The 14948-nt window shown below is 56.2% G+C and overlaps 1 protein-coding gene across 1 annotated transcript; it reads right to left on the bottom strand.

Moving 5' to 3' along the window:
* On the bottom strand, window positions 8605–14734 carry LOC106502377 (dentin sialophosphoprotein-like). The gene is made up of 8 exons (XM_013965821.1): window positions 14500–14734; window positions 13297–13592; window positions 12712–13185; window positions 11014–11175; window positions 10697–10974; window positions 9758–9949; window positions 9219–9415; window positions 8605–9008 (listed from the first exon to the last, which is right to left on the bottom strand). The coding sequence occupies exons 1-8, from the start codon at window positions 14732–14734 to the stop codon at window positions 8605–8607; spliced, it is 2238 nt and encodes a 745-aa protein (XP_013821275.1).

The following is a 14948-nucleotide window of genomic DNA, read 5'->3' as shown; positions in this document are numbered from 1 at the left end:
CAGCCTTTCCCGTGAATCCTACCTTAGTCCCTGAAGCCTATCATGGCATTTGTTAGGTCCCAACATTACCACAAGAGTCACAGTGCAGCTGATGTCTCTGTTGCCACTCCTGTCCTAGGTCCACTGGTAACTCTGCTGATGCTGTCCTGGGTGCCACTGGTGTCTTGGGTGCCACTCTTGCCATGGGTGCCGCTCTAGCCGCGAGTGTTACGGGTGTGGCTGGTAGCTTGGGTGCTGCTCTTGAGCTGGGTGCTGCTGATGTCTCTGGTGCTGCTCTTTTCCTGGTTGCCACTGGTGTCTCGGTTGCCACTTATGTCCTTGGTGCCACTGGTGTCTCGGGTGTCACTCTCTTCCTGGCTGCCGCTGGTGTCTCGGGTGCCACTATTGTCCTCAGTGCTGCTGGTATCTTGGTTGCCTCTATTGCCATGGGTATACAGCTCTTGCTGCAAGTCTCACGGGTTCTGCTGATGTTATGGGTGCCGCTGGGTTCTCGGAGGGCACTCTTATCCAGGTTTTCCTGGTGTCTCAGGTGCTCCTCTTGTCCTGGGTTCTGTTCGTGCCATGGTTTCCATTCTTGTGTCAAGTGTCATGGGTTCGGCTGGTGTCTCATGTGCTGCTCTTTCCCTGGCTGCCACTGGTGTCAGGTGCCACTCTTGTAATGGGTGCCACTGGTGTCTCGGTTGCCGCTCTTGTCTTGGGTGCCGTTGGGTTCTCAGGTCCTGCTTTTGCCATGGGTGCCGCTTTGCTGCTAGTGTCACGGGTGCAGCTGGTGTCTCTGTTGCCACTCTTGTCCTGGGTGCTGCTGTCGGGGTGAGTGCCATAGGTGCCAATAGTATCATTGGTGTCACTCTTGTCACAGGTGCCACTCGTGTCTCGGGTGCCACTCTTGCTTTGCGTGCTGATGTTGATCGGGTGTCACGGGTGCTGCTGGGGTCTCGGGTGTCCAGAGTGCCAGTGGTGTCTCGCATGCTGCTCTTGCCATGTGTGCCACTCTTGCTGCGAGTGTCACGGGTGTGGCTGGTGTCTCGGGTTGCCACTGTTGCCATGGGTGATGCTCTTACTGTGGGTGTCATAAGTGCCCTTGGTGTTTCGGGTGTCAAGGGTGCTACTGGTCTCTGGTGTTACAGGTGACACTGATATCATGGGTGCTGCTAGTGTCATGGGTGCCCCTGGTATCTCGGGTGCCACTCTTGTCCTGGATGCCCTTGGTGTCATGGGCGTTGTTCATATCCTGCCTACCATTCTTGCCATGGGTGCCATTTTTGCCCCAAGCTTCAAAGGTGCAGCTGGTGTCCCTGGTGTGGCTCTTGGCCTGGGTGCTGCTGGTGTCTAGGGTGCCACTCTTGTCCTGGTTTCCACTGGTGTCTTGGTTGCCTCTACTGGCATGGGTTTACAGCACTTGCCACGACTCTCACGGGTGCTGCTGGTGTCATGGATGCCACTGTTATCTCGGGTGCCACTCTTGTCCTTGGTGCCCTTGGTGTCTCGGGTGTTGTTCTTGTCCTGGCTTCCACTGTTGCCATGGGTGCTGCTTTTGCCCCAAGTGTCACGGGTGCATTGGTGTCTCTGGTGCCGCTCTTGTTTTGGGAGTCGCTGGTGTTTGGGTGCCACTTTGGCCATGGGTGCTGGCTTGCCATGGGTGTCAGGAGTGCAGCTGGTGATTCAGGTTCCACTCTTGTCTAGGGTGCTGCTGATGTTTCAGGCATCACTCTTGCCACAGGTGCCAGTGATGTCCCAGGTGTCACTCTTGTCATGGCTGTACCTGGAATCTTTGTTGCCACTGGTGTCCCAGGTGCTGGTGGTGTTTCAGGTGCCACTCTTGCCATGGGTGCCACTCTTGCCGTGAGTGTCACGGGTGCAACTGGTGTCTCGGGTCCTGCTCTTGACATGGGTGCTGCCCTTACCGTGGGTGTCGTAAGTGCTGCTGATGTCTTGGGTGTCATGAGTGCCACTGGTTTCGCTGGTATCACAGGGGCCTCTGATGTCACGGGTGCTGCTGGAGTCATGTGTGCTGCTGTGGTCTCGGGAGCCATCTTGTTCAGGGTGCTCCAGTGTCTTGGGTGCTGCTCTTGTCGTGGGTGCCATTCTTGCCGTGGGTGTCATTCTTGCCATGTATGCCTTTCTTGCTGCAAGTGTCATGGGTGAGGCTGGTGTCTTGGGTGCCTCTCTTTTCTTGGGTGCCGCTGCTCTCTCGTGTGTCACTCTCTCATGAGTGCCACTGGTGTCCTCAGTGTCACTGTTGCCATTTCTCTCCCTTGTTTCTTTGGTGCCACTGGGCTCCACATATATCTATTGTCATAGGTCCTGTTCTTGCCATGGGTGCCACTCTTGCCATGAGTGCCACGTGTGTGGCTGGTGTCCTGGGTGCTGCTGGGGTCTTGGTTGCCACTTTTATGTAGAGTGCCCTGGTGTCTTGGGTGCTCCTCTTGTCCTGGGTGCCATTCTTGCCATGGGTCCCATTCTTTCCACAAGTGTCATGGGTGTGGCTGTTGTCTCTTGTACCAGTCTTTTCCTGGGTTCCACTTGTGGCTCGGGTGCCGCTTTTGCCCTGGGTGCTGCTGATGTCTTGGTTGCAGCTCCTAACATGTGTGCTGCTATTGCCATGAGTATCATGAGTGTGGCTGTTGTCTCTGTTGCCACTCTTGTCCTGGGTGCCACTGGTGTCACAGGTGCCGCTTTTACCTGGATTCCACTGGTGTTTCAGGGGGCACTCTTGCCATGAGTGACACAGGAGCAGCTGCTACCTCGAGTGCCACTCTTGTGTGGGGTGCCAGTGTTGTCTCAAAGGTCATTCTTGCCATGGGTGAAACTCTTGCTGTGAGTGTCACAGGTGCGGCTGGAGTCTCTGGTACCACTCTTGCCCTGAGGGTAATGGGTGAGGCTGGTACCTCGGGTGCCACTCTTGAGTGGGTGCCGCTGGTGTCTCTGGTGGCCATCTTGTCCTCTGTCCCACTGGTGTCTTGGGTGACATTCTTGTCCTTGATGCCACTGATGTCTCGTGTGTCGCACACTCCCTGGGTGCCACTGGTGGCTCAGGTGCTGCTCTTAACCTGGGCGCCGCTGGTGTCTTGGGTGCTTCTCTTGTAGCGAGTGTCACAGGTGTGGCTGGTGTCTCTGATGGCAGTCTAGTCCCGGGTGCCACTGGTGTCTTGGGTGCTGCTCTTGTCCTGGGAGCTGCTGGTCTCTGGTGGCACTCTTTACCTGAGTGCTGCTGGTGTCTCAGGAGCTGCTCTTGTCCTGGGTGCAGCTCTAAGAGCGAGTGTCACAGGTGCCCATAGTATCATTGGTGTTGCTCTTGTCACGGGTGCCACCAGTATCTTGGGTGCTGCTCTTTCCTTGCATGCTGATGTTGATTGGGTGTCACGGGTGCCGCTTCTGTCTCAGGTGTCCCATGTGCCCCTGATGTCTCGGGTGCTGCTCTTGACATGGGTGCCGCTCTTGCCACAAGTGTCACGGGTGTGGCTGGTGTCTCAGGTTGCCACTCTTGCCATGGATGATGCTCTTACCACAGGTGTCATAAGTGTCATTGGTGTTTTGGGTGTTAAGGGTGCCACTGGTCTCTGGTGTTACAGGTAACTGATATCACAGGTGCTGCTGGTGTCATGGGTGCCACTGGTATCTCACGTGCCACTCTTGTTCTGGGTGCCCTTGGTGTCTTAGGTTCTGTTCTTGTCCTGGCTGCCATTCTTGCCATGGGTGCCATTTTTTCCCCAAGTGTCACGGGTGCAGCTGGTGTCTCTGGTGCTGCCCTTGTCCTGGGTGCTGTTGTTGTCTTGGGTGTAGCTTTAGTCCTGGGAGCCACTGGTGTCTCGGGTGCCACTCTTGACTTGGGTGTCATGAGTGCTGCTGGTTTTTCTGGTGCTGCTTCTCTCCAGGGCTCCACTGGGGTCTCGGGTGCCACTATTCTGGATGCCGCTGGTGTCTCGGTGCCCCTATTGCCATTGGGTTTGCAGCTCTTGCCGTGAGTGTCACGGTTCCCGCTGGTGTCTCTTGAGCCACTTTTCTCCTGGGTGACTCTGGTGTTCAGGTGCTGCTCTTGACATGGGTGCTGACTTTCTGTGGGTTATCATGAGTGCACCTGGTGAATTCGATGCTGCTCTTGTCCTGGGTTTCACTGGTGTCTCTGGTGCCACTCTTGCCCTGGGCACTGCTCTTGCCTCGAGTGTCATGGGTGAGGATGGTGCATCGGGTGCTGATTTTCAGCTGGGTGCCACTGGTGTCTCCTGTGGCACTCTTGTCCTGGGTGCCACTGGTGTTTTGTGTGCCGTGCTTATCCTTGGTGCCACTGGTGTTGGGAGTCGTGCTCTTCCTGGGTGCCGCAGGTGTATCGGCTATTGCCATGATTTTGCAGCTCTTGCCATGAGTGTCATGGGTCCTGCCGATGTCTCATGTGCCACTCTTGTCCTGGGTGCCACTGGTTTTCGGGTGCCACTCTTGCCATGGGTGCTGACTTGCCATGGGTGTCATGAGTGCAGCTGGTAATTCGGGTGCCACTATTGTCTAGGGTGCCACTGGTGTTTTGGGTATCACTCTTGTCACAGATATCAGTGGTTTCGCGGTTGTCACCCTTGTCGTGGCTGTCCCTGGAGTCTTTGTTGCCACTGGTGTCCCAAGTGCTGCTGGTGTTTCAGGTGCTGCTGGTGTCTCGGATACAACTATTGCCATGGGTGCTGCTCTTGCCATGGGTGCCACTCTTGCCACGAGTCTCACGGGTGCAGCTGGTGTCTCGGGTCCTGCTCATACCGTGGGTGCCATAAGAGCTGCTGATGTCTTGGATGTCATGGCTGCCACTGGTTTCACTGGTATCACAGGGGCCACTGATGTCACGGGTGCTGCTGGAGTCATGGGTGCCCCTGGGGTCTTAGGAGCCATCTTGTCCAGGGTGCCCCAGTGTCTCGGGTGCTGCTCTTGCCATGGGTGCCACTCTTGCCACGAGTCTCACGGGTGCGGCTGGTGCCTCTGGTCCTCCTCTTGGCATGGGTGCTGTTCTTACCGTGGGTGTCGTTAGTGCCGCTGATGTCTTGGGTGTCATGTGTGCCACTGGTTTTCACTGGTTTTGCTGGGCCACTGATGTCACAGGTGCTGCTGGTGTCATGGATGCCACTGGGGTCTCAGGAGCCATCTTGTCCAGGGTGCCTCAGTCTGTCCCAGGTGCTGCTCTTGTCCTGGGTGCTATTCTTGCCATGGGTGCCTTTCTTGCCAAAAGTGTCATGGGTGTGGCTGGTGTCTTGTGTTCCGCTCTTTTCCTGTGTGCCCTGGGTGTCAGGTGTCACTCTTGTCAGGGGTGTCGCTGGGTTCTCAGGTGCCACTCATGCACTGTGAGTGTCATGGGTGTGGCTGGTATCTCTTTTGCCACTCTTGTGCTGGGTGCTGCTGGTGTCTTGGCTGTCACTCTCTCATGGTGCCACTAGTGTCCCTGGTGTCACTCTTGTCATGGCTGTCTCTGGTGTCTTTGGTGCCCCTGGTGTACTGGGTGTTTCTGGTGTCAAAGGTGCTGTGGTTGCTATGGTTGCCACTCTTGCTACAAGTGCCACAAGTGCCACTGTGTCTTGGGTGCTGCACCTGCCATGATTGATGCTCTTTCCATGGGTGTCATGAGTGCCGCTGGTGTCTCAGGTGCCCCTCTTTTCCTTGGGTGCTGCTGGTGTCTCGGGTGCTGCTATTGTCCTGGCTGCCACTGATATCTCAGGTCCCGCTTTTGCCATGGGTGCCGTTTTGCTGTGAGTGTCACAGGTTCTGATGATGTGTCGGCTGCTGCTCTTGTTCTGGGTGCCTGTGGGTTCTCAGTCGCGCTTTTGCCATTGGTGCCACTTTGCCGCTAGTGTCATGGGTGCTGCTGGCGTCTCAGGTGCCACTCTTGCCGTGCGTGCTTCTGTTGCTCAGGTTTCACAGGTGCCGATGGTGTCTTGGTTGGCGCTCTTGTTCTGGGTGCCCCTGGGTTTTTGGGTCCCTCTTTTGCCATTAGTTCCTCTTTGCCGCGAGTGTCAAGGGTACGGCTGTTGTTTCTTGTGCCGCTCTTTTCCTGGGTGCCACTTGTGGCTCAGGTGCTGCTTTTATCTGGATTCCACTGGTGTTTTAGGGGGCACTCTTGCCCTGAGTGACACAGGAGCAGCTGCTACCTCGAGTGCCACTCTTGTGTGGGGTGCCACTGGTGTCTCAATGGCCGTTCTTGCCATGGGTGAAACTCTTGCCGTGAGTGTCACAGGTGCGGCTGGTGTCTCTGTTGCCAGTCTTGTCCTGGGTGCCACTGGTGTCACAGATGTTGCTTTTACCTGGATTCCACTAGTGTTTCAGGGGGCACTCTTGCCATGAGTGACACAGGAGCAGCTGCTACCTCGAATGCCCCTCTTGTGTGGGGTGCCGCTTTTGTCTCAAAGGCCGTTCTTGCCATGGGTGAATCTCTTGCTGCATGTGTCATGGGTGCGGCTGGTGTCTCTGGTACCACTCTTGCCCCGGGTGTAACGGATGAGGCTGGTACCTTGGGTGCTGCTCTTGAGTGGGTGCCTCTGGTGTCTTGGGTGTCCCTCTTGTCCTCAGTGCCGTGGGTGTCTCTGGTGCCACTCTTGTCCTGGGTGCCCTTGGTGTCTTGGGTGCTGCTCTTTTCCTGGCTGCCATTCTTGCCATGGGTGCTGTTTTTGCTGCAAGTGTCATGGGTGCAACTTGTGTCATTGGTGCCGCTCTTGCCATGGGTGCCGCTCTTGCCACAAGTGTCACGGGTGCAGCTGTTGTCTCCGGTTGCCACTCTTATGGGTTGTGCTCTTGCCATGGGTGTCAGAAGCTCTGCTGTTGTCCTGAGTGCCACTGGTGTTTCAGGGGCTGCTGATTTAATTGATACCACTGTTGTCTCAGGTGCACTCATGCCATGGGTGCTGCTCTAGCCGTGGGTGTCAATAGTGCTGCTGGTGTCACTGGTGCTGCTCTTGGCCTGGGTGCCGGGGGTGTCTCAAGTGTAGCTCTTGTCCTGGGAGCCACTGGTGTCTCTGGTGCCACTGCTGTCCTGGGTTCCACTTGTGCCTTGGTTGCCTCTACTGGCATGGGCTTGCAGCACTTGCTGTGACTCTCATGGGTGCTGCTAGTGTCATGGGTGCCACTGTTATCTCGGGTGCCACTCTTGTCCTGGGTGCCCTTGGTGTCTTGAGTGTTGTTCTTGTCCTGGCTGTCATTCTTGCCATGGGTGCTGCTTTTGCCCCAAGTGTCATGGGTGCATTGGTGTCTCTGGTGCTGCTCTTGCCCTGGGTGCTGCTCTTGCCCTGGGTGCTGCTCTTGCTTTGAGTGTCATGGGTGAGGTCGGTACATTGGCTGCCACTTTTCAGCTGGGTGCCACTGGTGTCTCTTGTGCCACTCTTGTCCTGAGTGCCACTGGTGTTTTGGGTGCTGCGCTTGTCCTTGGTGCCAGTGGTGTCTCAGGTGTCGTGCTCTTCCTGGGTGCCGCAGGTGTCTTGGGTACCGCTATTGCCATGATTTTGCAGCTCTTGCCGCGAGTCTCATGGTTCCCACTGATGTCTCATGTGCCACTCTTGTCCTGGGTGCCACTGGTTTTCGGGTGCCACTCTTGCCATGGGTGCTGACTTGCCATGGGTGTCATGAGTGCAGCTGGTGATTCGGGTGCCACTCTTGTCTAGGGTGCTGCTGGTGTTTCGGGTATCACTCTTGTCACAGGTGCCAGTGGTGTCGCGGGTGTCACTCTTGTCATGGCTGTCCCTGGAGTCTTTGTTGACACTGGTGTCCTGGGTGGTGCTCTTGTTTTGGGTGTCACAATTGCCATGAGTGCCGCCCTTGCCACGAGTGTTATGAGTGCGGCTGGTGTCTCGGGTCCTGCTCTTGCCATGGATGCTGCCCTTACCATGGGTGTCATAAGTGCCACTGATGTCTCGGGTGTCATGAGTGCCACTGGTGTCGTTGGTGTCACAGGGGTCACTGATGTCATGGGTGCCAAGGATGTTTCGAGTGTCACTCTTGTCACAGATGCCAATGGTGTCCTGGTTGTCTCTGTTGTCTTGCTATCCCTGGAGTCTTTGTTGCCACTGGTGTCCTGGGTGCCACTGATGTTTTGGGTGCCGCTCTTGTCATGGCTGCTGCTGGTGTCTCCTTTGCCACTCTTGCCATGAGTGCCACTCTTGCCACAAGTGTCATGGGCGTGGCTGGTGTCTCGGGTCCTGCTCTTACCGTGGTTGTCATAAGTGCCGCTGATGTCTTGGGTGTCATGAGTGCCACTGATCTCGCTGGTATCACAGGGGCAACTGATGTTATGGGTTCTGCTGGAATCATGGGTGCTGCTGGGGTCTTGGGAGCCATCTTGTCCAGGGTGCCCCAGTGTCTCGGGTGCTGGTCTTGTCCTGGGTGCCGCTGGTGTCTCAGGTGCCACTCTTGTCGTGGGTGCCCTTGGTGTCTTGGGTGCTCCTCTTTTCCTGGCTGCCATTCTTGCCATGGGTGCTGTTCTTGCTGCAAGTGTCAGGGTTGTGGCTGGTGTCTCTGCTTGCCATTCTTCCCGTGGGTTGTGCTCTTACTGTGGGTGTCAGAAGTGCTGCTGGTGTCTCGGGTGTCCTGAGTGCCACTGGTGTTTCGGGTGTTACAGGTGCCACTGATGTAATGAGTGCTGCTGATTTAATGGGTGCCACTGGTGTCTCGGGTGCCACTCTTGTCCTGGGTGCCCTTGGTGTCTTGGGTGCTGCTCCCATCCTGGGTGCCATCCTTGTTATGTGTGCCATTCTTGCCGCAAGTGTCATGGGTACAGCTGTTGTCTCGGGTGCTGCTCTTTTCCTGGGTGCCACTGGTGTTTAGGGTGCTGCTCTTGTTCTGGGTGTCACTGTGTTCTCGGGTGCCACTCTTGCCATGTGTGCCGCTCTTGCCATGAGTGACATGGGTGCAGCTGGTGAATCTGTTGCTGCTCTTGTTCTGGGTGTTCCTTTTGTCGGGTGTTACTCGCTCGCGGGTTCCACGGGTGTCCTGAGTGTCACTTTTTTCATGGCTGTTCTTGGTGTCTTTGGTGTCCCTGGTGTCCCGGTTTTCTGTTGTCTCAGGTGGTGCTCATGACATGGTTGCCTCCCTTGCAACGATGCCAAGGAAGCCGCTGGTTTCTTGGGTGCAGCTCTTGCCATGTGTGAAGCTATTTCCACAAGTGTCATGGGTGTGGCTGGTGTGTCTCATGCCACTCTTGTCCTGGGTGCCACTGGTGTCTCAGGTGTAAACCTTGTGAGTGTCATGGGTGCTGCTGCTACCTCGGGTACCACTCTTGTGCGGGGTGCTGCTGGTGTCCCAGAGGCCATTCTTGCCATGGGTGCTAGTCATGCTGCGAGTGTCAAGGGTGTGGCTGGTGTCTATGGTGGCACTCTTCTCCGCAGTGTCACTGGTGTCTTGGGTGCCGCTCTTGTCCTGTGTGCTGCTGGTATTTTGGCTTCTGCTCTTGTCCTGGGTCCTATTGGTATCTCGGGTGACACTCTTGTTTTGGGTGCCACACTTACCACGAGTGTCACTGGTGCAGCTGATGTCTATGTTACCACTCCTGTCCTAGGTCCACTGGTGACTTGGCTGATGCTTTGTCCTGGGTGCCATCGGTGTCTTGTGTGCCACATGTGCCATGGGTGCTGATGATGTCTCAGGTGCAGCTCCTGCCATGTGTGCCACTGTTGCCACGAGTGTCACAGATTTGACTTGTGTCTCGTGTGCCACTCTTTTCCTGGGTGCCACTGGTGTTGGGTGCCACTCTTGTCATGGGTGCCTCTGGTGTCTCGGTTTCTGCTCTTGTCCTGTGTGTCACTGGGTTGTCAGGTCCCCTTTTGCCATGGTTGCTGCTTTGCCGTGAGTGTCAATGGTGCAGCTGGTTTCTTTGTTGCCTCTCTTCACCTGGGGGCTACTCTTAGGGCGAGTGTCACTGGTGCCAATAGTGTCATTGGTGTCGCTCTTGTCACCAGTGCCACTGGCATCTCGGGTGCTGCTCTTGCCTTGTGTGCTGGTGTTGATCGGGTGTCATGGGTGCCACTATTGTCTTAGGTGTTCCGTATGCCACTGGTGTCTCGGGCACTGCTCTTGTGTTGGGTGCCACTGGTGTCTTGGAGACCATTATTGCCGTGGATGCCATGCTTGCCACGAGTTTTACGGGGGTGACTGATGTCTCTGTTGCCGCTCCTGTCCTGGGTGCCACTGGGACTCGGCTGCCACTTGTTCCCGGGTGCTGCTGGTGTCTTGGGTGCCTCTATTGCCATGGATTTGCAGCTCTTGCCATGAGTCTCACGGGTTCTGCCGATGTCATGGGTGCCGCTGAGTTCTCAGAGGCCACTCTTATCCAGGTTTTCCCAGTGTCTCATGTTCTCTTCTTGTTCTGAGTTCTGTTCTTGCCATGGGTGCCGTTCTTGTGTCAAGTGTCACGGGTTCGGCTGGTGTCTCATGTGCCGCTCTTTTCCTGGGTGCCCTTGGTGTCTCTGGTGTTGTTCTTATCCTGGCTGCCATTCTTGCCATGGGTGCCATTTTTGACCCAAGTGTCACGGGTGCACCTGGTGTCTCTGGTGCCGCTCTTGGCCTGGGTGCTGCCGGTGTCTCAGTTGTAACTCTTGTCCTGGGAGCCGCTGGTGTCTCTGGTGCCACTCTTGTCCTGGATTCCACTGGTGTCTAAGGTGCCGCTCTTGACTTGTGTGTCATGAGTGCTGCTGGTTTTCCTGGTGCTGTTTTTCTCCTGGGGTCCACTGGTGACTCGGCTGACACTTTGTTCTGGGTGCCATTGGTGTCTCTGGTGCTGCTCTTGCCATGGTTGCCACTCTTGCCGCGAGTGTCACAAGTGTGGCAGGTATCTCGGGTGCTGCTCTTGAGCTGAGTGCCGTGGGTGTTTCTGGTGCCTCTCTTTTCCTGGGTGCCACTGGTGTCTCGGGTTCCTCTCTTTTCCTGAGTGCCACTGGTGTCTCGGGTGTCGCTCTCTTCCTGGCCACCACTGGTGTCTCGGGTGGCGCTATTGTCCTGGGTGCCGCTGGTACTTGTGTGCCTCTATTGGCATGGGCTTGCAGCTCTTGCCGCAAGTCTCACGGTGCTGCTGGTGTCATGGTTGCCACTGTTATCTCGGGTGCCACTCTTGTCCTGGGTGCCCTTGGTGTCTCGGGTGTTGTTTTTCTCCTGGCTGCCATCCTTGCCATGTGTGCCATTTTTGCCCCAAGTATCACGGGTGTAGATGGTGTCTCTGGTGCTGCTCTGGTCCCGGGTTCCACTGGTGTCTCAGGTGCTGCTCTTGACTTGGGTGTCATGAGTGCTGCTGTTTTTCTGGTGCTGCTTCTCTTCAGGGCTACACTGGGGTCTCGGGTGCCGCTTTTGTTCTGGGTGTCACTGGTGTCTCGGGGCCCCTATTGCCATGGACTTGCAGCTCTTGCCGCAAGTGTCATGGTTCCCGCTGGTGTCTCTTGAGCCACTTTTGTCCTGGGTGATGCCATTGTTTGGGTGCTGCTCTTGAAATGGGTGCTGCCTTGCTGTGGGTATCATGAGTGCACCTGGTGAATTGGGTGCCACTCTTGCCCTGGGTGCCGCTGGGTTCTCGGGTGCTGCTCTTATCATGAGTGCCCCTTTGCCAGGAGTGTCACGGTTGCAGCTCGTATCTCTGATGCAACTCTTGTCCTGTGTGCTGCTGGTGTCTTGGGTATCACTCTTTTCATGGCTGTCCCTCATGTCTTTGGTGCCCCTGATGTCCCAGTGTCTCGGGTGTTACAGATGCTGCTCTTGCCAATGTTGCCGTCTTGCCGCAGTGCCATGGGTGCCACTGTGTGTCGGGTGCTGCTCTTGCCATGTGTGCTGCTCTTGCTGTGGGTGTCATGAGTGTTGCTGGTATCTCTGGGGACCCTCTTTTCTTGAGTGCCACTGCTCTCTCAGGTGTCACTCTCTCATGGGTGCCGCTGGAGTCCCCAGTGACACTGTTGCCATTTCTCTCCCTTGTTTCTGTTGCCTCGTGTATATCTGATGTCACAGGTGCTGTTCTTGCCATGGGTGACACTCTTGCCACGAGTGCCACCTGTGTGGCTGGTGTCCTGGGTGCCGCTGGGGTCTCGGTTGCCACTCTTATCTAGAGTGTCCCAGTGTCACAGGTGCTCCTTTTGTCCTGGGTGCCATTCTTGCCATGGGTGCCATTCTTTGCACAAGTGTCATGGGTGAGGCTGTTGTCTCTTGTACCAGTCTTTTCCTGGGTTCCACTTGTGGCTCGGGTGCCGCTTTTGCCCTGGGTGCTGCTGATGTCTCGGGTGCAGCTCCTACCATGTGTGCCGCTATTGCCGCGAGTATCATGAGTGTGGCTGTTGTCTCTGTTGCCACTCTTGTCCTGGGTGCCACTGATGTCACAGGTGCCACTTTTATCTAGATTCCACTGGTGTTTCAGGGGGCACTCTTGCCATGAGTGACACAGGAGCAGCTGCTACCTCGAGTGCCACTCTTGTGTGGGGTGCCACTGTTGTCTCAAAGGTCGTTCTTGCCATGGGTGAAACTCTTGCTGTGAGTGTCACGGGTGCAGCTGGTATCTGTGATACTGCTCTTGCCCCGAGTGTAATGGATGAGGCTGGTATCTCGGGTGCCACTCGAGTGGGTGCCGCTGGTGTCTCTGGTGGCTGTCTTGTCCTCGGTGCCACTGGTCTTGGGTGACCTTCTAGTCCTTGATGGCACTGGTGTCTCGGGTGTCACTCACTCCCTGGGTGCTGCTGGTGTCTCAGGTGCCACTCCTGCCCCAGGTGTAATGGATGAGTCTGGTACCTTGGGTGCCACTCTTGAGTGGGTGCCACTGTTGTCTTGGATGCCCCTCTTGTCTTGAGTGTTATGGTGGTCTCGGGTGCCACTCTTTTCCTGGGTGCCCTTGGTGTCTCGGGTGCTGCTCTTTTCCTGGCTGCCATTTTTGCCATGGGTGCTGTTCTTGCCACAAGTGTCACGGGTGCAGCTGGTATGGTGGGTGTCATTCTTGCCATGGGTGCCACTTTTGCCCCAATTGTCATGGGTGCACCTGGTGTGTCTGGTGTGGCTCTTGGCCTGGGAACTGCTGGTGTCTCGAGTGCTGCTCTTTTCCTGGGTTCCACTGGTGTCTAAGGTGCCACTCTTGACTTGTGTGTCATGAGTGCTGCTGGTTTTCCTGGTGCTGCTTTTCTCCTGGGGTCCACTGGTGACTAGGCTGATGCTTTGTCCGGGGTTCCACTTGTGTCTCTGGTGCTGCTCTTGCAATGGGTGCTGCTCTTGCTGCGAGTGTCACGGGTGCAGCAGGTATCTTGGGTGCTGCTCTTGAGCTGGGTGCCACTGGTGTCTCATGTGCCGCTCTTTCCTGGGTGCCAGTGGTGACTCATGTGTCACTCTCTTCCTGGCCACCACTGGTGTATCGGGTGCCACTATTGTCCTGGATGCTGCTGGTGTCTTATGTGCCTCTATTGGCATGGGTTTGCAGCTCTTGCTGCGAGTCTCAAGGGTGCTGCTTGTGTCATGGGTGCCACTGTTATCTCGGGTGCCACTCTTGTCCTGAGTGCCCTTGATGTCTTGGGTGTTGTTCTTGTCCTGGCTGCCATTCTTACCATGGGTGCCATTTTTGCCCCAAGTGTCATGGGTGCAGTTGGTATCTTGGGTGTAGCTCTTGTCCTGGGAGCCGCTGGTGTCTTGGGTTCCCCTCTTGTCCTAGGTTTCACTGGTGTCTCAGGTGCCGCTCTTGATTTGGGTGTCATGAGTGCTGTTGCTTTTTCTGGTGCTGCTTCTCTCCAGGGCTCCACTGGAGTCTTGGGTGCCACTCTTGTCCTGGATGCCACTGGTGTCTTGGTGCCCCTATTGCCATGGGTTTGCAGCTCTTGCCATGGGTGTCACAGTTCCCACTGGTGTCTCTTGAGCCGCTTTTGTCCTGGGTGATGCTGGTGCTCAGGTGCCGCTCTTGACATGGGTGCTGATTTGCTGTGGGTATCATGAGTGCACCTGGTGAATTGGGAGCCGCTCTTGCTCTGGGTGTCGCTGGTGTCTCTGTTGCCACTCTTGCCCCGGGTGTGGCTCTTGCCTTGAGTCTCACGGGTGAGATTGGTACCTTGCATGCCACTTTTCAGCTGGGTGCCACTGGTATCTCTGGTGCCACTCTTCCCTGGGTGCCGCAGGTGTCTCGGGTGCCACTATTGCTGTGGTTTTGCAGCTCTTGCCACGAGTCTCATGGGTCCCGCTGATGTTTCATGTGCCACTCTTGTCCTGGGTGCTGCTGGTGTTCAGGTGCCACTCTGGTCTTGGGTGCTGACTTGCCATGGGTGTCATGAGTGCAGCCGGTGATTTGGATGCCACTCTTGTCTAGGGTGCTGCTGGTGTTTCGGGTATCACTCTTGTCATAGGTGCCAGTGGTGTCACAGGTGTCACTCTTGTCATGGCTCTCCCTGGAGTCTTTGTTGTCACTGGTGTTCCAGGTTCCACTGGTATTTCAGGTGCCACCTTTGCCATGGGAACCGCTCTTTCCATGGGTGCCGCTCTTGCCACGAGTGTCATGGGTGTGGCTGGTGTCTCGGGTCCTGCTCTTGCCATGGGTGCTGCCCTTACCGTGGGTGTCATAAGTGCCGCTGATGTCTTGGGTGTCATGAGTGCCACTGGTTTCGCTCGTTTCACAGAGGCCACTGATGTCATGGGTTCCGTGGGTGTTTCGGGTATCACTCTTGTCACAGATGCCAGTGGTGTCTCGGGTGTCACTCTTGTCCTGCTGTCCCTGGAGTCTTTGTTGCCACTCGTGTCCTGGGTGCTGCTTTTGCCATGGGTGCCCCTTTGCTGTGAGTGTCATGGTTGCAGCTCATATCTCTGCTGCCACTCTTGACCTGGGTGCTGCTGGTCTCATGGGTGCCACAGTTGTCCTGGGTGCCCTTGGTGTCTCAGGTGCTGCTCTTTTCCTGGTTGCCATTCTACCATGGGTGCTGTTCTTGCCAAAAGCGTCACGGGTGCAGCTGGTGTCTCTGGTTGCCACTCTTCTCAAGGGTTGTGCTCTTACCATGGGTGTC

The sequence above is a fragment of the Capra hircus genome, chromosome 8 (assembly GCF_001704415.2).
Source record: "Capra hircus breed San Clemente chromosome 8, ASM170441v1, whole genome shotgun sequence".
Classification (NCBI taxonomy): Eukaryota; Metazoa; Chordata; class Mammalia; order Artiodactyla; family Bovidae; genus Capra; species Capra hircus.
This window is presented reverse-complemented; position numbering and strand designations above follow the sequence as displayed.

Bases quoted from the DNA above. Each gene is read 5' to 3' on its own strand.
- LOC106502377 (XM_013965821.1), bottom strand. From the start codon at position 14,734: ATGACACTCACAGCAAAGGGGCACCCATGGCAAAAGCAGCACCCAGGA. The intron at 11,176-12,711 runs GTACCAGACTCA...ACCCGGGACCAG, and splicing joins ACTCAAGAGTGGCACCCAAG to AGCAGCACCAGAGACACCAT. The intron at 10,975-11,013 runs GTGAGACTTGCG...CCATGCCAATAG, and splicing joins ACCATGACACCAGCAGCACC to AGGCACACAAGTACCAGCGG.